The following is a 24,592-nucleotide window of genomic DNA, read 5'->3' as shown; positions in this document are numbered from 1 at the left end:
AACAGCATCCCTACCATCTGCCCTCCTGACACCAGGAGCCCCCTCCCCCGAGTTGTGACATCCTAAAGTGTCTCCAAACTTTGTCATATGTCCCCTGGGGGCAAAATGTCCCCCAAGCTGGGAACCACTGCTGCAGAGTGACAGCTACACTGAAAGCCTGGGCTTCCTGGGTTCCAGCAAATGCTGTCTCTGTTATGCTGCAGGGCCCACAATCTCCTGGAAGATAGGGGACACGGGAAGTCAAAGGAGTGGTCCAGCACCAACATAAATCATCAGCAATGAAGTAGTAATTAGGTTTATTAAGTAATGTTTATTGAGCACTTACTCTGTGCTGAACGCTGTTCTAAGTACTTCACAGACATTATCGTCTCTAATCCTTCTAATTCCATGAGATAGACCCTGTGTTAACCCCTGGTAACAGATGAGGGGGTTGAGGATTAGAGAGGTACCAAATGGAAAAGAAGTGAACGAAAGCTACTAACAGGACGAGGTGCTTCTCTGTCACTTCCATCACCTCTAACTTCCTTCTCTTGTCCTGCAGCCTGCAAGTGTCACCCCCAGGGCTCAGTGGGGCCCAGCTGCAGCCGACTTGGAGGCCAGTGCCAGTGTAAGCCTCATGTGGCCGGGCGCTGCTGTGACAGGTGCTCAGCAGGAAGCTACGGTTTGGGGCATCATGGCTGTCACTGTACGTAGCAAAAAGCAGATGGGGAAACAGGCTGGGCACAACCTTGGAGCTTTGACAGCAGGAAAACCAATGCGGGGAGTTCAAAAGGGGTAGGGATTGGGAATTCGACCATGTTATTCAGACTGTCTGTCTATGTAGGTAAAGTGTACTGAAAATTTTTTTACCATACTTCATTCATCTCTTCAAAGGGCACCGATTGTGTGCAGAGCTCTATTAGGAACCATGAGTGATGATAAAAACATGGTCCATGCTTCTGAGAGCTTACAGGCTGTATCAAATAGATGATAGTCCAGGTGGAGTACGGAACACCATGAAGGGAGTTGGCTGTGCAAACCCAGCTTTCTGATCCGGCACGGAAGCCTGGTGGCTGGAAAGGCTAAAACAACAATAAGACTTGGAAGTCAAGAAAGGGGACGACACTGTCACCAGGATCCTACCCTTTCTGCTGCTGGGGTCGCAAATGGCCTTGGAACTTATTTCATAAGCCACCTATTAATAAGGGCTTGCATGGGGCTTCATCTTAGCTGGTAATTCAGTTCTCAGGGCCGTCACGTTCAGGGTGTATAGCTCTCCGTTCATGATGTAAACCGTTAGTGAAAGTACTATTCCCCGCAGAAACCCGCCTCAGAAACCATGAAAACCTCCAGGGAGATTAATTCTCCTTTCAGGTGGGGGAACACATCTTTTCAGTCGTGATTCAGAGAGCTGGCACACCTTCCTGGTCATTGCCTCCCCAGCAAACAGTGTTAGGGTCCATTATTGCTCTTTTCCCCTTTTCTTTAAAGAAAATTATGAAGTGCTTGAGATACACAAGGGCTATACACAAAGGAGCGACCGTTTCTTCCGTGTAGCACTCTGTAAATAGGCATCACATTTTTGTATAGGCAAGCCTGGCTCAAAAGATTCAGCAATTTACCAGAGAAGGATTGAGCCTCTCCTGGTATCTCATCTAGGAAAAAGAAAAATCTGACTCTCTTGAAAAGGGTTCTCATATTTTTTATAATCTTAAAGTTTGACTCCCAAGACATATGGAAGTTCAAGTCATTCAAAACATGTGTCTTGTTCAGTTCCTCTGTGTAAAAAACATTTATAAGACGCAGTTGTTCACGGCATACTGTGTATTGGATGAATCAGTGAATTGTTATCTAGTAAATACTTACCTGGCGCTCAGTACATGCCAGGCTCTATTCTAAGCACTATACAGACTCACTTTGTTCGCCCTGATCAGGATGATATGGAAAGTTAGGGACTGCAAATCAGAACTGTACCTCTTTCTCCAGCACACCACTTGCCCCGACCCGAACACGTTCTCTTTGCTTTATCTAGCATGTCACTGCCACCCTGAAGGCTCAAAGAGCATTGTGTGTGACCAAATAACAGGACAGTGCCCCTGCCAGGGAGAGGTGGCTGGCCGCCGCTGCGATCGATGCCTGGCGGGCTATTTTGGATTCCCCAACTGCCGTCCTTGCCTTTGCAATGGGTTCGCTGAACTTTGTGATCCAGAGACAGGGTCGTGCTTCAACTGCGGAGGTTTTACAACTGGAAGAAACTGTGAAAGGTGTGGAATTCATATGCACTGTTATTTTTAATGTTTTTCTTTTGTTCTGATCTCAGAACACTCTCTGAAGGAGCATTGTGTAGAGCCAATGGTATGTTAGTGTAGAACGATCATTATGGGTGAGGAAGATAGAGTGTCGTTCCGTTGTCCTTCAAAATCTTATGAACCAGACAATGTGTGATTAAATCAGTAGCTAGCATTTGCCTGGCATCTTGGTTTTTGTGGTTCCTGAAATAGGAGATGTAAATTAGGTCCCATTATATTGAGTTTAATGACTATACCTTGGAACTTTCAGTATAAAACAAGAAATCCTTTTATAGAGCAAATGAGCATCTTCTAAAATACTGAGTTTTGCTAGTTGCACTGTCCTGAAGCATAGCAAATCCATATTGGCTAACATGAGCATTTCCTGGGAACATTTTGGTAAAAAGAAATTGTCTTGACAGGTGCATCGATGGGTACTATGGAAATCCTTCTTCAGGACAGTCCTGCCGTCCTTGCCCATGTCCTGATGTTCCCTCTAGCAATCAGTATTTTGCCCATTCCTGTTATCAGAATCCTTGGGGCTCAGATGTAATCTGCGATTGTCTTCAAGGTTATACAGGTATGCAGTATAGTTGATGTTGGGTTTTTTCATCTATTCCACACTGCTATCTGAAAAATGATCACATGTCCATAATTTATCAGCCTTGGGCTAAACAGTGGTGCAGAATATAAGTTAATCGTAAGAGGACACAATTTGATAAATTGCTGCTTTATCAAACAAAGAATTTGAATGATTCAAAAACCAATGACAATTAAAAACTCATTCCACTGAGCTATAATTGTTTTCAAATATTGTTCTGGAAAACTAACTGACGAAATGAGTTCAAATCAAATTAATTTATTTAAAAGGTAATCAACATATGGTTAAGTAAGATATATATGTGACTAAGTAACATATATATGTTATATATGCGTTACATATAACATAAGCAATTAAAAAGTAAAAATTTTAATCAGTCAGTCAAATGCTTTCTTGACATAACTCCAAGCAATTGATTTGACTGATATTTCACACATAAACTGGTGCTCTAACTTGAACATTGGACGCACAATGAATAAGTCAATTCAGCATTTGTGTCTGTTGCTCAAATGATTTATTTTGAAGAATTTAAGCATGAGCGTAAATACATAATACAAACAAGGAAAAAACTTATGAAGTCTACTTTATTTAATCATACTTAGAAAATATGGTGCTATTATTTTCTTCAGCGATAATTACCATATTTTCAGGGAGAACAGGGGCTGAGATTAGCTTTGGGTCCTCAGGCACATGAGGATGACCCTGGTTTTATAAGGATCCAGGAATCCTGTACCTACAATTCCATAGTTTTTAAAGAAAAACTAGAATCCTTTCTTCACCAAGGACTTTTTAGCTCTGCATAATCATTTTGTTCTCTGAATGGATAATAAATTAAATGAATGTTCTGCTTTAATTTAGAACATCTTTCCTTAGTCATCCCAATGTGTGACCTCTCATTATCCCCAGAGGAGCCCAGGTATTCTCCGTTTATATCAATCTCCACCCCCTCTCCCAACACACACACACACACACACACACACACACACACACACACACACATACACGCATATACTCCACTCATTTCCTTCCTTTTTCCTCTCTCCTTCTTTCAGGTAAGCAGTGTGAAGAATGCTCTGCTGGTTTCTACGGAAATCCAAGAATTTCCGGAGCACCTTGCCGGCCGTGTGCCTGCAACAACAACATTGATCTAAGTGATCCAGATTCCTGTAGCCGGGTGACAGGGGAGTGCCTCAGATGTCTACACAACACTCATGGACCCAACTGCCAGCTCTGCAAACCGGGTCACTTTGGATCGGCCATCAATCAGACCTGCAGAAGTAAGTGTGCCAGGCTCCCGGGGGGGAATGTGGCAGCAGAGTGGTGGCTCATAAATGTGGTGGTGGCACTCCCATGCTCATTTCAGTTAGACCAGTAGTGCACTGAACTCGTCAGCAGAAATGGGTGCAGTGGCACCATCGGTATTCCAGATGCATCTACACTGTAGTCACTGGTGTTAGTTTGCCTTTTGTGACTGTTGCCTTCAACGCCTGCCCTAGTAGATTAGGAGTCTTGTTTCTCAAAGTGTGGTCCATAGTGCTCTGTGCCAGAATCACCTGGGGACGGAGTGGACTGTTAACAGGGCCACTGAAGTGACCCTCTGGGAGTGAGGCCCAGGAATCTGCATGGTAACCAGCTCATCAAGTGACTTGAATGTATAAATATGGAGTCACTGATGTAGAAGAAGACAAGGGTTTGATTCTATGATAAAGAAAAAGGAGGAGTAAACTGCTTATTTTTAGGAGATATTTAACCATTTCCGTTCATCCAAGTCAATTTAGTAAACCATTTTTTTTTCAGATCATTTAAATCAATGAAACTTTGGTGAATGGCATGAGGGAAAAGTGAGATTTTCAGTCATCCTAATTGTGAGCTCTTGGAACGTAGTGGGCGGAGCCGTATGAAATTGCTGTTTGGGGAGATCGAAAACCGTTGAATGGGCTCAACCTACTTAGATTCTTTGGTAAATTCTGTACTGTTGTAAGATGTTTCTTCCTTGAGCCCTTTAGAGAAATGGTACATCAGGTCTTAAAAGCTGTTTGTAAGGTTTGTTGAAGGCTAGCGTTGTCAATGAGTTTACCTCCAACAACGGCTCTGTTATCCCAGGATGCTCCTGCCATCCTTCCGGCGTGAATCCTGCTGAGTGTCGCCCTGACCAGGGAGCTTGCCTCTGTGACCCTGACACTGGCACATGCCCTTGTCTGCCCAACGTCACAGGCCAGGCCTGTGACCATTGTGCTGATGGATACTGGAATATGATCCCCGGCAGAGGATGTCAGCCATGTGATTGTGACCCCCAGACCTCTCACAGCAGGCACTGTGACCAGGCAAGATATTTAAAACTTACTGGTGTGTTCAGGGTGAGAAGTCATGGGGAGACCTGGTTTCCAAATACGTAAACAATGTTTTCTTCGTGTACTGTTGTTAATTAGTGTTTTTAGACAGGATTGACCTTATATGGGGAGAGAGTCTGCATTTATCAAGGAATGACAAGCAACACAAAAAGAGAATGGGGGTCTCAGAGTTAAGCTTTGCCTACCTCAGTTTCCCCTAGGCCTCTCTGTGACTGGAGACATCAGAATTCACACAAAAAAAACACAGACAGCCTTTTATTTTGCTATTTCAAACATATGATCAATCATAAGGAAGACCCAAGAAATCAATCATTAACTAGAATTGATTATTAATCAGGATGAAAATTAACGGGTGCCTTCAGAACCCACAATTCCACTTTTGGAAAGTGAGTTGTCATTCCCTATGGCTCATCAATTGCTTCCCGTATGAGTAAAATAAGAAGTCTTCTTCACTACGAGACCAGCACCAATAGTTTCTAAAGAACGCAGGCTAGTGTACTAGGAGCAAATCTCCATTGTTTAATATACGATTAGTGATACTTAACTGCACATGTGATTTTCAGTCAATAAAACAAGGAACAGAATTTTTAAAAAGAATATAACATTATCTACTTATAGAAAAAATTATTTGTTAATGTCATGATTAGATTTTTTGGCTTAATATATTCTTTGAAATACTCTTCACATTAATAGAGATGAGGGGAAAAGGGTAAAACAATAACAAGAAATTTTAGAGTCAAATCCACTGTATAAGCATCAGGGTTAAATTGGAATCAAAACGCTAGTTTAAGAAGCTGGAGTCTTTCCAGTGGATAAGCATGGCTCACCTCCAATTTCACTTCCACTGTTCAACTTTTTCAAAGGTCAAATCTTATGCAAGTAAACTTTTGAAGGTAGTTCTTATATAACAGACTGTGTTTTCCCTTCTCTTTTACTTTCTCTCTATTCATCTCCCCTGCAACTCACACCCACACAAACACACCATGACCTTTCTTTTCTTAATAAAGTTTTATATTAGAATAGACTTAGATTTACAGGAAAACTGTGAAGATAGTACAGAGAAGATGTACCCCACAGCCAGTTTCCTCTGTTATTAACATCTTACATTAGTATGTACATTTGTCACAATTAATGAACCAATATTGACACATCATCGTTAACTGATGTCCATAATTTTATTCAGATTTCCTTCATTGTGTACCTAATGTCCTTTTCTGTTCCAAGGCCCCATCTAGAACATCACATTACATTCAGTCCTCCTGTCTCCTTAGGCTTCTCTTGGTTCTGACAGTTTCTCAGACTTTCCTTATGTTTAATGACCTTAACAGTTTTAAGGAGTGTCCCTCAATTCAAATTTATCTGATGTTTTTCTCATGATTACACTTGGATTATGGGTTTTGAGAAGGCCATAGAGGTAAAGTGCTGTTCTCTTCATGTCATATCAGGGGGACACACTATTTACATGACTTATCGCTGCCGATGTGAATCTGATCACCTGACTGAAGTAGCGTTTGTCAGGTTTCTATGTATAAAGTTACTCTTTCTCCACCTTTACATACTGTACTCTTTGGAAGGAAGTCACTATGCACAATGCACATTTACGGAGTGGGGGATTATGCTCTCCCTCCTTGAGGGCAGAGTATCTGCATAAATTTGGAATTGTTCTGCACTGGAGATTTGTCTATTGTCCCCATTTATTCATTTATTCAATAATTTTTAAATATCGGTACGGACTCATGGATATTTATATTATACTTTGAGTTATAATCCAATACTACTTTATTTTGTTGTTCAAATTATTCCAGCTTCGGTCTTTGGGATCTCTTTCAGTTGGCTTCTGTATCCCTTTGACAGAACCCAAGATTGTTGGGTTTGGTCTTTTTCTTAAGTACTTCCTTACTTTCTGCACTACGAGAGACTCTAAGCTCATCTTGGACATTTCCTGCCCCTGTGCTAGAATCAGCCATTTCTTCAAGGAGCACTGGTTCCTTTTATTAGAGAGTGGTATTAGAAACCAAGATCTGGCCATGAGATGACCACGTGTGTTTCAAATGTCCCCCCTCCACTCCTCACTCCTGCAGCCACCAACCATGGAACAAACTGGTAGATCTCCACATGACTGCTTGGCTTCCTAATTCATGAGGAACTCCTAACGTTCATGACATCACTGTCTGACATGCTTCTTAGACCTTTTGGGAAACAAATTTGTAGCAGCACTCAACAAAGACCACAATTCAGTCATGGAAGCTAAGGGAAGCCTATGAAGCTGAAAATCAAATGGCATCTTTTTAACCAAAGAGCCCCTTATGACAATGGGGCTGTCTGTTCCATAGGGAATTCCTTGGAGAAGGCTGCTCTTTACAATCAGAAAACACTTTCTTTGGATTGTAGAGGAGACATGTGGACATTTAGACTCCCAGCTGTTTAAACAACTACTGATAAATGTCTCTGTGTCAGCCAGTAGGTGGTTCCTAGTGCGTTCTTACAGAGAGATCCAAACGTGCCGCCAGTATTTTCATCAACAGTTTAGATGAAGTGGGAGAAACATGTTTGTCAAATCTGCACATATTCAAAGTTGTAAACTAATAAGATAAAGACAGAACAGGAGACAAGATATCCTAACAGGTTGTCTTGTTGGCTGGAAACAAGAAGATGAAATGTTAACAGGATAAAAGCAAAGTTTTGCAATTGGGCTCTAAAAGTCCATTTCATAAATATAGGATGGGATTAATAACTTGGCACCAGCTCATGTGAAAAACATCTGAGGATTTTCATTGCATGCTTCAAGTGAGCCAGCAGTGTGGCTGGGCTGCCAAGGAGGCGATGCCCATTCACGCTGGAGCAATGGGAGTGCCCTGCCCAGGTTCAGGGCAGTCGTTGTCCCATTGCACTCTGTACTAGCCAGATGGCTGCAGCAGCACTGTTGTCATTTCTGAGTGCTACATTTTAAACATTATATTGAAAACTAGTGTGTGTCCAAAGAAAGACAAACAGGATAGTTAGTAGAATGATGCTATTCTGTGACGAGGGTTTGAAGGAATTAGAGGTGGTCACCCTGAAGAAGAGAAGCAAATGCAAGATGAGAATGGACATCTCTACTTGGGAGAAAGATTGTAAGAGAGAAGAAGGAGGTTACCTATTTTGTGCAATTCTATTAAGACAAGACTTAAAACAATGGGCACAAGTTATAAGGAGCAGATTCTGCGTCAATGTAAGAAAGCATTGCCCAACAATCAAGGACAACCAGCAATAGGACAGGTCTCAGGGCCACAAGCTCTTCATAACTCCCTATATTTGAGTAGAAGCTAGTGGGAACTCCAAAGATGGGTAGAAATTTGGTATATCCAGTCACTTTACAAATTCAGCTACTTATGGAGTTGTTGTTTAAGCAGATTTGGTCAATTATAACCTAGGACCATGACAATAGTGATTTACATCTTTATTTCTCTCCCATTAATTTTCCAACCTTCTTGGTTTTCAGAAAAGCTGGTCAAGAATCCAGTTGGGAGGGTGCAGGAAAGTTCAGCCCTCTCCCAAAAACACAGTTAAATAACTGTCATTATGTGATGAAGCCTCCAGTGCAAAAAATGTTGTTTTGTCGAGCAAAACACTAGCCCAATTGGGAGAAACTCCATTGTACATTCCCTAATGGAAACATTATTTGCCAAATTAGTTGATGAATGTTAGTCCAGGTCTTTGGCCTCGCTCTGTAATGGGAGAACTCTCATAACCGTGGAGGAAAAGAATGTGGCCCATTTCCCATTGTGTGTTTTGTTTTCATTTACATCTGTGTATGTTTCCCAGTTTGGGGCCACCTGTCCCCGAACAGCTGGAAGCAGGCGGTATATTCAAGAGCCCTGAGCCAAAACACATTAACTCCTAATCCTTGGTCGTGTCGGGGGTGGTTGCCGGCCGTGGGAATCATCCTTCTCCTGCCTTTGCACAGCTGTATGCTCTAAATCGCTGGAGGGAAAACTGTTTCATATTAAAATGTATTATTTTTTTTAGATCATAAAGCTTGTCAATTCCTCACCCGTGACTGTTCTCACAGGTTACGGGCCAGTGTCTGTGTAAATTAGGCTATGATGGGAAACGCTGCAGTGAGTGCAAGGAAAATTATTACGGTGACCCACAGGGGCGATGCATTCGTAAGTATTGGCAATTCTGAAAACGTGAGTCCAGTCAACCTGGTCCTACCATGGGCAGGCTATGACCCACCTGAATTTTAAGTTCCTCTATTTGGTAGAAAATGCACAAACTTTAATCCTAGTTTTGAAAATAATTTGTGTGTGTGTGTGTGTGAAGAAGAGTAGCCCTGGGCTAACACCTGTGCCAATCTCCCTCTATTTTGTATGTGGGACACCACTACAGCGTGGCTTGACAAGCAGTGTGTAGGTCCGCACCCAGGATCCGAACCCACAAATCCTGGGCCACTGAAGCAGAGCACATGAAATTAACCACTATGCCACCAGGCCAGCTCCTGAAGATAATATGTTTTGTAGCCCTATAAAGAAGCTTTTCTTCTCCTATATTAAAATTTTAGGCTGTATTTTAATGTTAGCCTATATTAAAACTCCTCAAATTCATTGATGGAACCGACCTCTGAGGTCATGACTTATAGCCCATTTTCTGCTATTTGGAAGCATGTTGACAAAAACAGCTACTCTGGATTGAGGTACAGGCTGGGAGATGGATCATAGGAAGCCAGCAGAGGGGATGTTTCCTCAGCATAGCTCTCATAGATCTGGGTCTATCATATATTCACTTATTCATTTATGTAAAACTATTCATAGAGTGCCTACTGGGTACTCTAGACAGTCAACAAATGAAGCAAGGCCCCTAACCTCATGGAGTTTGTGTTCTAGTGTCTTTCATCCCATGTCTTAGCACTAGTTATAGGTTTTAGAGCAGCACAGTCCAGTAGAACTTTCTGACAGATGGAAATGTTCTGTGTCTGCTCTGTCCAGTGCAGGAGCCACTAGCCACATGTAGCTGTTGAGCACTTGCAATGTGGCTAGTGCAAGTGAGGAAAAGACTTGTTTAATTCATTTCATTCATTTAAATTTGAACAGCCACATGTGGTTAGTGGCTACCATATTAGCGCAGATTTAGAATGAGTTGGTTCTAGGAGGAAGGACTGTGAATGTCTATTTACTGTCAGCTTCCAAACAAAGTCAATCCAGGGCCAGCCTGGTGGCATAGTGGTTAAGTTTGTGCCTTTTGCTTTGGTGGCCCAGGGTTCACAAGTTCAGATCCCTGATGCAGACCTACACACTGCTCGTCAAGCCGTGCTGTGGTGGTGTCCCACATACAAAATGGAGGAAGATTAGCACAGATGTTAGCTCAGGGCTAATCTTCCTCACGAAAAAACATTTTTAAAAAAAGGAGTTGGGGCTGGCCCCATGGCCAAATGGCTAAGTTCATGTGATCCACTTCAGCAGCCTGGGGTTCACTGGTTTGGATGCTGGGTGTGAACCTACACACTGCTCATCAAGCCGTGCTGTGGTGGCATCCCACATAGAGGAACTAGAATGACCTACAACTAGGATATACAACTATGTACTGTGGCTTTGGGGAGGCAAAAAAGGAAGATTGGCAACAGATGTTAGCTCAGGGCCAATCTTCCTCACCAAAAATTGCTAAAAAAAAAAAAAAAGAAAGTCAATCCAAAGAAATATGAGATGTGATGGGCTTATCGTTGTGGTCACTCCACACATGGTAACTCTTTCCTCCTCTCCATTCCTTTATAAATGTACTTTTGTGGCTAAAATAAATTGTCTTCACATCCTTGCCCCATTCAAATACGTATTCTCAATAGTACCCTGGGTCCCACTTCCTCAGTTTTCTAAGTAGAATTGCTACTTTAAAAACCAGAGAGGAATTTTGGCTCTTGGAAAACCTGTCTTAGAGAGCCTTTTTCCCTGTGTCCCTCTAATATTTCAATAATCCTATTTTATAAAAACACATTCATCTTTTATAGAGAAAACTTTGCAAATGGTCAACTCAGGCCACAGACCCCACTAAAGCTCCTGGGGAAGAGTGGGTCATAAGGGGGAGCCTTGGCCTCCAGCTGGTGAGGTGAGGTATGCCAGCCCAGGGGGGAGGCCTCTGGACCAAAGCGAATATGCCAGACGGAGGGTATCTAGTCAGGAGCCTACTGTGTTAATCAGTTTTTATTTGTAACTGGCATTATTTTTACTCAAGCTGTCAAACGCATTTTTAAATCGTTTGCTCCTTCCGGTTAGTCCAAAGACAGGCTGGTGATTCCCTCACCTGCTGGAAAGGCAGGAACTTTAGCAGTTTTCCCATCCTCCATCTTTAGGCTCCATCAAAAACCTACTCAGCTAAAGTGCATGTGACATCAGGGTTTTTTTCCAATTAGGACAAAATGAATTTAATTTTCTTCCTTTTTTATAAGAGTTTCTTTTTTTTAGAGCAGTTTTAGATTCACAACAAAATTGAGAGGAAGGTAAAGAGATTTTGCATATACCTCCTGCCCTCACACATGCGTGGCCTGCCCCACTATCAACATCCCCACCTGAGTGGTACAGTTGTTGCAAGTGGTGACCTCCATTGACACATCATAGTCACCAAAGTCCATAGTTTATATTAGGGTTCACTCTTTTTATTGTCCATTTTATGGGTTTGGACAAATGTATAAGGACGTCTATCTATCATTATAGTATCATACACAGTATTTCCACTGCCCTAAAAACCCTCTGTGCCTTGCCTATTCATCCCTCTCTCCTCCTAACCCCTGGCAACCTAAGCCATTGATCTTTTTACTGATTCCATATTTTGCCTTTTCCAGAGTGCCTGATAGTTGGAATCATACAGTATGTAGCCTTTTCATATTGGCTTCTTTTACTTGGTAATGTACATTTAAGATTCCTCTATATCTTTTCATGGCTTGAAGCTCATTTCTTTTTAGTGCTGAATAATATTCCATTGCCTAATTGTACCATGGTTTATTTATCCATTCACCTACTGAAGGACATCTTCGTTGCTTTCCAAATTTTGGCAATTATGAATTGCTGTAAACATCCACGTGCAGGTTTTTGTGTGGATGTGAGTTGTACTTTGGGTAAATACCAAGGAGTGAGTCCCCCCCCACCCCACCCTTTTTGACACTAGAAAAGTTCTTCTTGTCTAATGGAAGACAGTATGGGTCAGCACACCCAGGCTGGGTTTTACTAAGAAAAAGTGTGGTCATAGGAATTCTTAGAGAGCCTGTGACATGCTTGAATCCCCCTTGGGAGCAGTAGCAACAGTGACTAATGTGTGTCCACCACTGGATCCATGTTCCTCACTCGAATAGGTGAAGAACCCACACAGGAACCTCACACTCATCCAGTAAAAACCACACCTAATGTTTCCCATAAAGAAACCATGAACTGATTTCTTAGTAGAATGAAAGGAGGAATGCTGTATTTTAATGGCCATTGCACAGATCTCTGAAATCATACCGGGTTTTAAATGTTCACCTTAGAAATGGGAGTTGGGGAGATTCTCAGGAGAAAGGAAAGGACTTGATTCTCGAGCTAGTCTTAAGCAAAAGACCAGGTGACTGACTTTCTCTGCTCCTTCTCTCTTCCTTTTTAGCATGTGACTGCAACCAGGAAGGTACCCAGAAGCCCGTCTGTGACCAGGCCACGGGCATGTGCCGCTGCCAGGAGGGTGTTAGCGGCCCGCGATGTGATCGCTGTGCCCGGGGTCACAACCAGGAATTCCCTGCTTGTCTTCCGTGTCACTCGTGCTTTGATCAATGGGACCACACCATTTCTTCCCTCTCCAAAGCAGTGCAAGGGTTAATTAGGCTGGCTGCTACCATGGACGATAAAAGAGAGACCCTGCCTGCCTGTGAGGCCGACTTCAAAGACCTCACAGAGAACATGTCCGAAATAGAAAGGATTTTGAAACATCCTGTTTTCTCATCTGGGGAATTCTTAAAAGTCAAGGATTATCATGACTCCGTTCGGTAAGATCTGTGCTCAAGCGATAGATAACCAAGTTCCTGATTCACCTTAACTTCTGCTGAGTTTTACCAGCCTTTGATTTAGAAACCTACCCATGTGGACGTTAGGGGAAGGGTAATTAACAGGATAATCACCAGCCAGTTAATAACTAGGCTGGCGATCAGGTTTGTCTGTCTCTTTCTTACTAGTTAGGACTACATGTGATTTTTCCAAATGCCATTGATTATAACAAAAAGGCAATCATTAAGAGGTTAATTGGAAAGCCCAAACCCAGTGAGGCCGAGAGATATAAAATTGGAAGTAGGGTAGTTTCCAACACAAATATTTTTCTTTCAACTATGCACTCAGGGAAATTTGCTAAATCTTCCCAAATTCTTCAGCTGCTTAGAATAACCCATACATTAATGTGAAGTCTCATAACAAGTATGATGATTCTTTCAAAAGGCAATATAATTTTTATTATGTATTATTGAATCTTTTTTTTCATTCATCAAACATTGCTAGAGATTATGTTGGTTGTTCTGGGTCAGGGGTCAGCAAACCACAGCCCACAGGCGGAATCTGACATGCCACCTGTTTTTGTAAGTAAAGTTTCATTGGAGCACAACCATGCCCGTTTATTTACACATCCTCTGTAGCTGCTTTCTGTCTACAATGCAAAGTTGAGTCGTCGTGGCAGACACACTATGGCCCTCCAGGCCTAAGATATTTACTCTCTGGCCCTTTACAGATAGTAATATTGATCCCCCATAAAAAGTCCTGGATTAAGGAATAGTGGAAGATGCAGAGTTTTATGTCACACAAAACACAAGTGTAAATATACCATTCATTATCAATAGGCAAAAATCTCAGAAGTGCGTGGTAATTGCTTAAAAGTCACACAAGGAAGAAGATACAACCCACCTGGACAGTTCAGAGAACGGGCCAGCTGTGTCATAAATGCAGCTACAGGGCTCAGGGAGGTCACATGGCCAAGCAAGCCAGCAGGTGAGAAGAGGGACATCAATACCTTTGTAAAGATTGTTGCCCTGCAGGATTTGGGCCTCGTGCTCGTAGATCTCCCCACTTTTCAACAAATGTCATCCAGATTTTTATGGAAATGCCCCCACTTTAAAATACAGACAGCTAATCCCATATGCTTTTGAAAAGCACGGTATAGGCCAAAGAAACATTCTGAGGATGAGCTTTGGCCCATGGTCCACTGGTTTGTGGTTCTAGAAAATAGCAGACACAGTGGAACCGAGAAAGCAGAATGAACGAATCCACAATGGACATTCTAGATAAAGAGACAGCAGGAGCCAGAGCAGAGCCAGAGAGAAGAGAGCAAGAGAGCAAGGCAGCAGGGACCCAGGGGCCAGGCCTGAAGTGGTGAGGAAAGGAGTGCCAACTGGGCCTCTTCAGCCAGAGCCAAATGCCCCACACTCCAATGCACCTACTGAACTCCTAATCCTCTTTAACAGCCACCCAAAGACCACCTCCTCTCTGAAGCCTTCCCTGACCTCCTCAGAGAAAGGCATGAGTTTCTTTCTCCGCCTTCCCCCCTCCTTGTGGCTCACCCATCATTGCCTCACTGAGGGACTCCAGAAGGCAGAGTGTCAGGGGCCTTCTCTGTGCTTCTATTCTCCAGGCCTGGTTTAGTTATATGATAAATGCTTGCTGGTAAATTACAAATCAAAGGGGAAGGGAGGAAGGGAACCAGGGCGATCACAAGCATAGATTCAGAAGTCAAATCACCGGGTTCAAATCCACTTACTGCTGTGTGGCCTTAGGCAAGTTATTTAACTTCTCCAAGCTTCAGTTTCTTCATAAAAATGGAGGACAAAGTCTCTATTTCATAGGATTCTTGTGAGAATTACTCAAGACAAGCCACTTAGATGGTATCTGGCACAAAGTAAGTGCTTAGAGAGTACCAATTATAATGATAATAATTACTATTCTTATTATTAATAATAGCCTAAAGAACTATAGTCCTGACCATTGGAGCCTAAAGGAAAAGTCTGTAGATTAGAAGGGAGAGTTAGAGCAGAAAATTCTAGGAAGCATTGGTTAATGCCTTGCACTTGTGGCAAGATAAATTAATCCCGTAAATTTGTATTGTAATTTCCCTCAACTGTACTTTTCAAGATTTGCACCCAATTTTCCCCTCATGAGGGACATATTAATCATTCACTTGACCCAACTCTGTCTGCTGAACCCAGCAAATTGAAGCGGGACAAAGGTGTGCACATCAGAGAAGAAGGTGATGGAGAATGAACACACCAGGGGTACAGTCACAACAGGAAACCTCCTTGCTTGTAGGATTTAAAAGTTAAGACCCTGTACAGAAGGAGCGCTAAAAGGACGCTTACTGGAAGCAGATTTATTCTAAATGAAGAACTGATTTTACCCGAGGCTGGGCGAGGGCTTCTGCGTTGAAATTGAATATAGACTGGCTCTCTTAGGCTGATTTAAATGAACCGTATCTGAATACATGTTTTTGAAGACCCAAAGCAAAGGGAGACAGAGAGAGTATAAACAGCTGAAATTGAAAGATTCAAAACCCTTTATTCTCTTCGACCTTGTATGCTGATCATATTTGAGGTGAATGCTGAAATATTCCAGGAAGCTGAATTAACAAAAGTGAGATAAGCCATAGAGAGAATTATGAACTGTCAAATGAAAAATTGGCAGCAGGGGGAAATCCATTCTAATTATGAGGATACCTAATAGCGCGGACAATGTTTTACATGTGTTTTTTTCCACCAATCTATCAAATGTAGTACAAGCTTCACTGCATTGACTCTCGTTTTCCCCTGTAGGAAACAAATCGAGCAGCTAAGTGGGCAGCTGAAAACAGTGTATGAGTTTCAAGATCTGAAAGAAACAACAGAAAGAATGAGGAACGAAGCTGACCTCTTACTTGCAGATCTGCAGGAAGAAATTGATTTGCGCTCTGGTGCCCGTAATGCAAGCATCGTGGGTAAGAGAGAAAATGCACTTCAAGTGTCTATTTCTGGGCAAAGGCAGATGAAATCCATAGTGCATTCCATTAGAGAGTCACCCTGTGCTTACTGCCATAGCATCCGAGCGCTTTAGAACGTGAAAACATGCCCGTTAGAGGTATTATTTGTATGTGAATATTTCAACTTTTTAAACATTGCAGAGTCTGGCTAGCATTTGCTCAAAATAATGAATACAGCTAACAATGTCGGACATTAAACAAATACTAAAACCCAAAGTAACCTTCTAATGCCAAACCATGCAAGGTCTTGTGTAATCAGTAACTTAGAAATTCTAATATCACCATAAGGAAATGAGAGAGATGTTTCTATGCCTCCCTGAGAATAAGTCAATCCATTTCCAACAACCATAAATGCACAGGAATATAGGCAAAAAGACTTACACATTTCTCACGAGAACTTTGTAAGGATTTGGGGTAACCTACTAGAAGCCCTTAATTCATGTTGCATAGTTCTTAAAAATGAAGGGGAATTCAAGTTTTGGAAGATGGTGGCATAGGAGGATCCTGAACTTGCCTTCTCCTGTGGACACAACAAACCTACAACCACCTGTGGAATGATATCCTCTGAGAAAGATCTAGAAACTGGATGGAAAGAACCTCCACAACAAAGGACAACACAGAGAAGGGTGGAAGAGGTAGAGAGACAGCCCCAATGAGGAAAAAACCACACCTAGCTGTGGCACTTCATGCTCAGGAGTGCTCTCAATATCCCAGAGAAGTAGGAGATGGCTTGCCCCCCACCTCCCGGGACTGAGACATTGGTGGCCGCCATTTTTATGATCTAGTTCAGCTGTGCTGACACAGATGCTGGCAGGCACCATTGGAGTCCTCCCTCCAGCCTGTTAGTGCATACAGGATGGAAAGAGAGAGAAGAGTTTTCCAGACAAGCAAAAACTACAGGAATTTCTCACCACTAAACCAGCCTTTCAAGAAGTGTTAAAGCGACCTATTTAAGTGGGAAAGAGAAGACCACAGATAAGAATGAGAAAATTATCAAAGAAAAAAAATCATTGGTAAAGGCGAATATACAGTAAAGATAGCAGATCAACCACCTATAAAGCTAATATGAAGGTCAAAAGAAAAAGTACTAAAAATATCTATCCCTGTAATACACCAAAAAAGAGGTTAAGTATGATATCAAAAATATAAAATGTGAATCAAGAAGAAATAGAGAATCCAAATAGACCAATGACTAGTAAGGATATTGAAAGAGTAATCAAAAACCTCTCCAGAAATAAAAGTCCAGGACCAAATGGATTCCCTGGTGAATTCTACTAAGCATTCAAAGAAGATCTAATACCTATCCTTCTCAAACTCTTCCAAAAAATTGAAGAGGAGGGGATGCTTCCTAACTCATTTTATGAGGCCAACATTACCCTGATACAAAAACCAAAGACAACACAAAAAAAGAAAATTAAAGGCCAATATTGCTGATGGACATAGATGCAAAATTCTTCAACAAAATACTAGTAAATCAAATACAACAATACATTAAAAGGATAATACACCATGATCAAGTGGGATTTATACCAGGAATGCAAGGATGATTTAACATCTGCAAATCAATCAATGTGATACAGCACATTAACAAAATGAAGAATAAAAATCACATAATCATGTCAATATATGCAGAAAAAACATTCAACAAGCTTCAGCATCCACTTATGATAAAAACTGAATAAAACATGTATAGAAGGAAAGCACCTCAACAGAATAAAGGCCATATATGACAAACCCACAGCTGGCATCATACTCAATGGTGAAAAACTGAAAGCTATCACTCTAAGAACAGGAAGAAGATAAGGATGCCCACTTTTACAAGCCTTATTCAACACAGTATTGGAAGTCGTAGCCAGAGCAATTAGGCAAGAAAAGAAATAAAAGGGATCAAAACTGGAAAGGAAGAAGTGAAACTGTCACTTGCAGATGACATGATTATATGTAAACCCTAAAGAATCCACCAAAAACACAATTAGAATAATAAACAAATACAGTAAAGTTGCAGAGTACAAAATCAACATACAAAAATTAGCTGCATTTCTACACACTAACAATGAAATAGCAGAAAGAAAAATCAAGAATACAATCTGAGTTACAATTGGGACAAAAAGAATAAAATATATAGGCATAAATTTAACTAAGGAGGTGAAAGACTTATACACTGAAAACTATATAACATTATTGAAAGAAATCAAAGAAGACACAAAGAAATGGAACAATATTCCATGCTCATGAATTGGAAGAATTAGCATAATTAGAAGGTCCATATTATCTAAAGCAATCTACAGATTCAATGCAATCCCTATCAGAGGCCCAATGACATTTCTCACGGAAATAGAACAAAGAATCCTAAAATTTATATGGAACAACAAACGATCCTGATTAGCTAAAGCAATCCTGAGAAAAAAGAACAAAGCTGGAGGCATCACACTCCCTGATTTCAAAATATACTACAAAGCTGTAGTAATCAAAACAGCATAAAAATAGACACACAGATCAATGGAACAGAATTGAGAGCCCAGAAATTAACCCACATATCTATGAACAGCTAATTTTTGACGAAGGAGCCAAGAACATACAGTGGAGAAAGGAAAGTCTCTTCAATGAATGGTGTTGGGAAAACTGAACAGCCACATGCAAAAGAATGAAAGTAGACCATTATCTTACACCATACACAAAAATTAACTCAAAATGGATTAATGACTTGAATGTAAGACCTGAAACCATAAAACTTCTAGGAGAAAACATATGCAGTACGCTCTTTGACATTGGTCTTAGCAGGATCTTTTTGAATATGTCTCCTCAGGCAAGGGAAACAAAAGAAAAAATAAACAAATGGAACGACATCAAACTAGAAAGCTTCTGCATAGCAAAGGAAACCATCGACAAACACAAAGACAATCTAACAATTGGGAGAAGATATTTGCAAATCATATCCAATAAGGGGCTAACATCCAAAATACATAAAGAACTCATACAACTCAACAACAAAAAAACAAACAACCCAATTTAAAAATGGGCAGAGGATCTGAACAGACATTTTTCCAAAGAAGACATACAGATGGCCAACAGGCACATGAAAAGATGTTCAACATCACTAATTATTAGGGAAATGCAAATCAAAACCACAGTGAGATATATCACCTCACACACATCAGAATGGTTATTATTAAAAAGACAAGAAATAAGTGTTGGAGAGGATATGGAACAAAGGAACCCTCGACTACTGCTGGTGGGAAACGTAAATGGTGCAGCCACTATGGAAAACGGTATGGAGATTTCTCAAAAAATTGAGGATAGAAATACCATATGATCCAACTATTCCACCTCTGGGTGTTTATCCAAAGAACATGAAAATATTAATTCAAAAAGATATATGCACCCCTATGTTCATTGCAGCATTATTCACAATAGCCAAGACTTGGAAGCAACCCAAGTGCCCATCAATGGATGAATGGATAAAGAAGAGGTGGTATATACAAATAGACATGCACAATGGAATACTACTCAGCCATAAAGAAGACGAAATCTTGCCATTTTTGACAACATGGATGGACCTTGAGGGTATTATGCTAAGCAAAATAAGTTGGATGGAGAAAGCCAAATACCATATGATTTCACTGATATGTGGAAGATAACACAAACAAACAAACACATAGATATGGAGAACAGATTGGTGGTTACCAGAGGGGAAGGGGGTGGGGGGAGGGCAAAAGGGGTAAAGGGGCGCATATATACCTTGACAGATGGAAACTAGACTTTTGGTGGTGAACACGATGTAGTCTACACAGAAGTCAAAATATAATGGTGTACACCTGAAATTTATATAATGTTATAAACCAATGCTACCTCAATAAAAAAAAATTTTTTTTAATGAATGGGAGCCATGCCAAAGCCAAGACCAACTTAGAGGAGAAATGGAACTGTAAAGCAAAACTTTGCTTAGCTCATCCTCTGATCTCCGATGAGATCCCTGTTATATTTGGAAATGGACAACCTGCTACTACCAGGAGAGGCAGCACTGAACTTATTCACACCCAACCAATCTAATCGACAGGTAAAGGGAAAATATACATGAAACCCATCTTAAGGCAAAAACAGTATCTGTTTTTCCTTATCCATGTGTTTGCTCCTGTTTTTCGTCTGATCTTGACCTAAAGAGAAAAAAAAGATGACAATTATTACCCTAAAGGAAGGCCCAAATTTAGTGAAATAACCATTGATGATGATCAATAAATGCAATGAAAAGAGTAAGGAATTTGCTCTGGTTTGTAATCTGGAAGAAGATGCCCAAGGAAAGTACTGAAAATCTATCAGAGGTCACCCAAGCAAGGTAGAAGAAAGAGAAACTGTCCCCATGCTAATCCTTTCAAACTTGCAGTCCAATAGCAGCTACTGAGCGTCTTCTTGATGCCTGACCCTGTGTTGGGCAGTCAAGATGGGGAAAGGAATATTGCAAGTCCTTACCCTTAAGTCATTCCAGTCCAGTGGGGAAGACCGTCCCATAAACAACCCCAAACAATGAAAGGACTATGTTAGAGCATCTTCAAGCTGCTTTGGGAACAGAGTTGCAAGAATGGAATCCTTCCTGGGTTTATTAGGAAAGGCTTTTGGGAGAAGGTGACAATTGAATTGGGCTTCGCGGAATGAAGATAGATTTGTCAGATAAATAAAGGCAGATAATCATTCCAAGAGATAGGAACATAGTTTTTTGTTGTTGTTTCGTGATAAATGAAAATTATGCTGTATTAAGAGTATGTTGGTGTAAGAACCAGGAAATTTTAAAGATAAGATGTGGTTGTCTCAGGCCTGGATCAGGAACCTGGGCTTCTGGTTCCTAAAATATGGAGTTATCGTTTAAAGTCCTAATATACTATCATTTACATTAAACCATACCATATTATTTTATGAGTTTGCATTTTAATAAAAATATGGAAAATACAGAGAAATACTTAAGAACACAGGCTCGAGAGTCCAACTAAGTAGCTTCAAATCCTGGCTTCATCTCTTACTATCCGTGAGACCTCAGGCAAATATCTTACCTCATCAGAGCCTCGTTTCTCACTTATGAAATGAGGGCACTCACACTAATGCACACCTCACAGTGTTTGGTGAAGATTAAGGAAGAGAATTGATGGGAAATAGAGGCATACAGGAGGCGCTCAACAAATGTGAGCTGTTGTCATCAGCCTCAACATTGGAAGTCAGCGAACTACAGTCTACCAGCAAATCCTACCCACAGCTCGTTTCTGTAAATAAAGTTTCATTAGAAGATAACCTCACCTAGTTACGTACATCTTGTCTGTGGCTGCTTCACTCCACAATGGCAGAGTTGAGGAGTTATGACAGAAATATGATGGCCGGCAGGCCTAAAACATTACTTCTCTGGCCGATTCTAGAATAAGTTTGTCAAGTCCTGCTCTGTATAGTTAGGTAAACTTAGCTGGCCTATCATATCAGGGTTCACGTAGGTAGTCATAATTAATACCTTACATTTGTGGAACACTTTTCAGAGTATTTTTCTATTATCTCACTTAATCCTCACAAATTATTATCACCAACTTACAGATAAGGAAACACAATCTGAGAGATTAATTGATTTGCTCAAGGACATACCCAGGCAGTAAAGAGGGAAGCCAGCGGTCAAACCCACGTCTGCAGCATTCAATCTCAATGCTCCTTATCTGTGATATATATATCTATGGCATGACGTCCAATCTTCCCCCATTAAGTGCAAATTCAAGGAAGAGGATTTTGAATTTTTAAATTGATCATTGAGACCAAGACAGTAGCCAAACTGTGGAATGATTATCTTGATAGCCAATGCATAATTTCATTTGTCTTCAGAGAATTTATCTTACCTTAATTTGTGTTCATGTAGATTCCTTAGAGAGCATCAAGAAATATTATCAGAGTTCATCGTATGCTGAAAAGGAAACTAATGAAACTACTCTCATCATAAGTAACTCTGAAAAAACCAGGAATGACTTACTTACCAACTTAGATACACTAACCTCAAAAGGAAACTTGTCACGGGAAAAATTAAAGCAGATTAAGATACCAGATATCCAAATATTGAACGAAAAGGTAAATATTCACTATGGTGTAGTGAAAGCGTTTGTGCTTTCTACTTGGTATACAGACCTCTTCAACTGTATTTCCCTGTCTTCTATTTGATTTCTTTTTTTATTTATATTTTATAAATATATAAATGTATGTACTATATAAATTCTGTTATATATGAATAATACAAATATATGAATTTATATTTTATTTCTTATTTCTTAAGTCAAAGTTTGAGAAAAGTCAAAGAGTAAAGACTTTACTATTTTATATTATTTACTGTTTCCAAAATGGAACAGATTATGGATGTTTACTCCTGCTGCCTTATTATAAGTAAATGGTAATTTTTATTTTTTAAAAACTAAAATTAACATGGAAATGCTAGACATCTGACTATTTTCCCTGAAAACCCTAAGTGTAAAGATGACATTGACTGCCACAAATGTTTATAACAAATAATTGTGCTATTTATTCCGTTAGCTAGGAAACATTTAAATGGGTCACATCCATGTACTCAGCATGAACAGCTATTGGAAAAACGCCTATGAATAGAGTGATACCTCGCCTCCCTGAGCCTGCACGGCATTAGAAAAACTCTGCCAACAAGTTACTTTTTAACATAAGTCATTTCTCCTGTAAGGTGTGTGGAGAACGAGGGGGTGCACCGTGTGTGGTCTCAGCTTGTGGTGACCCCCGCTGTCACGGCTCCCTGACCCTCTCCAGGGATGCTCTCCAGAAAGCTCAGGAAGCAGAGTCCACGACTCATAATTTGAGCAATCAGTTTCAAGGGTTGAAGAATCAGGTAAACAAGGTCTTCTCTTCTTTATTTGTAAGGCCGTAGCAATAAAAAAAAGGCAAACTGTTTGAAATTTTAAAAACTGCCATTTAGCTGCTAAAGTGAAAGGATAGAATCTAGATATTCGGGGTTCTTATGCCTGGAAATATAGGATAAATATAGATATGGATATAAATGTAGATTTAGAAGTAGATGTGAATATTGACACATTTTCTATTGTATGTATTACATATAATATATATATACACACGTGTGTGTGTGTGTGTGTTTGTATGGAGGTATAGAGAGAAGAGAAAGAACTCAAAGTATACGTTTCTAGGACATTGACTTGTAAGGACCTTTCTTTTACAGCGAATATTACATAGAAATCTGAAGACTCCTAGCCTTGAAGTTTTGAAAATTATAGATCTCTCAAAGTAAAGAATAATTTGTCATAAATTTAAAGGTGTATTTGAAATTCTACTAAATGTACAAACTTCAATGTTAGAAAATATTTTAATAGGAATATACCCTATGCCTTGAACTCCTTCCTATGCTGATGGACATGATAAGGTTGTTTTAATATTTTACTAACTGATAATTGAATCTCTAACAATTTTAAATGACTTCATTTACTTTTCTAGTCATATTGATAAGTGAGTTTAATTTTCAATTACCTAGTTTTCTTTAGCTTTTTTTGTGAATACGCTGTATTCATCTTGAAAGGATGAATATAATTTTAGGTATTCTGTGAATACACTGTATTCACCTAGAAAACAAGATGATGATGTTTTGAGAATATACATAGAGCCTTTAATGAAGAAGAAAAAGTTCTTAAAGAGCTGACTTTTTTTTTTTTACCAATATAAGTTAAATATTCTATCAGTTAGCATTCTCGTTTGCAAGCAACGGAAACCGACTCCTGAACAAAAAAGAAATGCATATGAAGACGTCTGATTCTCAGAATCAAGAGCAGGAGAGGGGGCCAAGCTTGGGGATGGGGTGAGAACCACAGCTAAGATACATGACATGCACACACACACACACAAACGTGAAAACACACACGTGCACACACATGCATGTGCACACGCACACAGACCGACAGCTTGCTCCGTGAGCCTCACCTCTGTGGGCCTGAACCCCAGCTGCGCCTACATCCTTACTCTACATGCTCTGGAATCCGAGTTCTGGAGCAAGTCTCTGATAAGCCAAGCAGGAAAACATCCCTACACACACTAAATGTTGAAAAGTTCTCTTGACATAGTCATAATTCTGTATTGCTATGTAGTTTTTCACTTCTATGTGATTCTTCATCACTTTAACAAATATTCATTGAGTCCCTACTCCGTGCCAGGCGTTTATCTAGACGTTGGGAAAACGGCAGTGAACACAACAAATCTCACACCATTTAAATAAACCCTGTGTGTAGCTATGACTTTTAAAAGATAACCCCTGAAGTACATATTAGCAGAATCTGGCTTCATCAGCACATAACTGGAGAACTGGAAAAGCGTGGGGGCGGGGGTTGGCTTGCTGATGGAATGGTGTGCTATTTTCC

General features: G+C 40.5%; 1 protein-coding gene and 1 long non-coding RNA gene across 12 annotated transcripts in view; one reads left to right on the top strand and one right to left on the bottom strand.

Annotated features, from left to right (window-relative positions):
- The window catches only part of LAMB4 (laminin subunit beta 4), a 111,742-nt gene that overhangs the window by 67,962 nt on the left and 19,188 nt on the right, over nucleotides 1-24,592 (top strand). For all 11 annotated transcript variants that reach the window (XM_070615365.1, XM_070615361.1, XM_070615364.1 and 8 more), the window contains 10 exons: nucleotides 542-685; nucleotides 2,012-2,243; nucleotides 2,690-2,847; nucleotides 3,921-4,145; nucleotides 4,972-5,192; nucleotides 9,271-9,367; nucleotides 12,822-13,197; nucleotides 15,994-16,154; nucleotides 22,078-22,283; nucleotides 22,900-23,061. In XM_070615365.1, coding sequence (XP_070471466.1) covers nucleotides 542-685; nucleotides 2,012-2,243; nucleotides 2,690-2,847; nucleotides 3,921-4,145; nucleotides 4,972-5,192; nucleotides 9,271-9,367; nucleotides 12,822-13,197; nucleotides 15,994-16,154; nucleotides 22,078-22,283; nucleotides 22,900-23,061 — 1,982 coding nt within the window. The remainder of the gene's footprint in view (nucleotides 1-541; nucleotides 686-2,011; nucleotides 2,244-2,689; nucleotides 2,848-3,920; nucleotides 4,146-4,971; nucleotides 5,193-9,270; nucleotides 9,368-12,821; nucleotides 13,198-15,993; nucleotides 16,155-22,077; nucleotides 22,284-22,899; nucleotides 23,062-24,592) is intronic.
- Nucleotides 291-24,448, bottom strand: LOC139082742 (uncharacterized). The gene is made up of 2 exons (XR_011538930.1): nucleotides 24,159-24,448; nucleotides 291-2,897 (listed from the first exon to the last, which is right to left on the bottom strand). It is a non-coding gene; the product is annotated as an uncharacterized lncRNA (long non-coding RNA).

Source organism: Equus przewalskii, chromosome 4, assembly GCF_037783145.1.
Source record: "Equus przewalskii isolate Varuska chromosome 4, EquPr2, whole genome shotgun sequence".
Taxonomy (NCBI): domain Eukaryota; kingdom Metazoa; phylum Chordata; class Mammalia; order Perissodactyla; family Equidae; genus Equus; species Equus przewalskii.
Note: the sequence above shows the minus strand (reverse complement) of the source record. Positions and strands in the feature narration are given on the sequence as shown.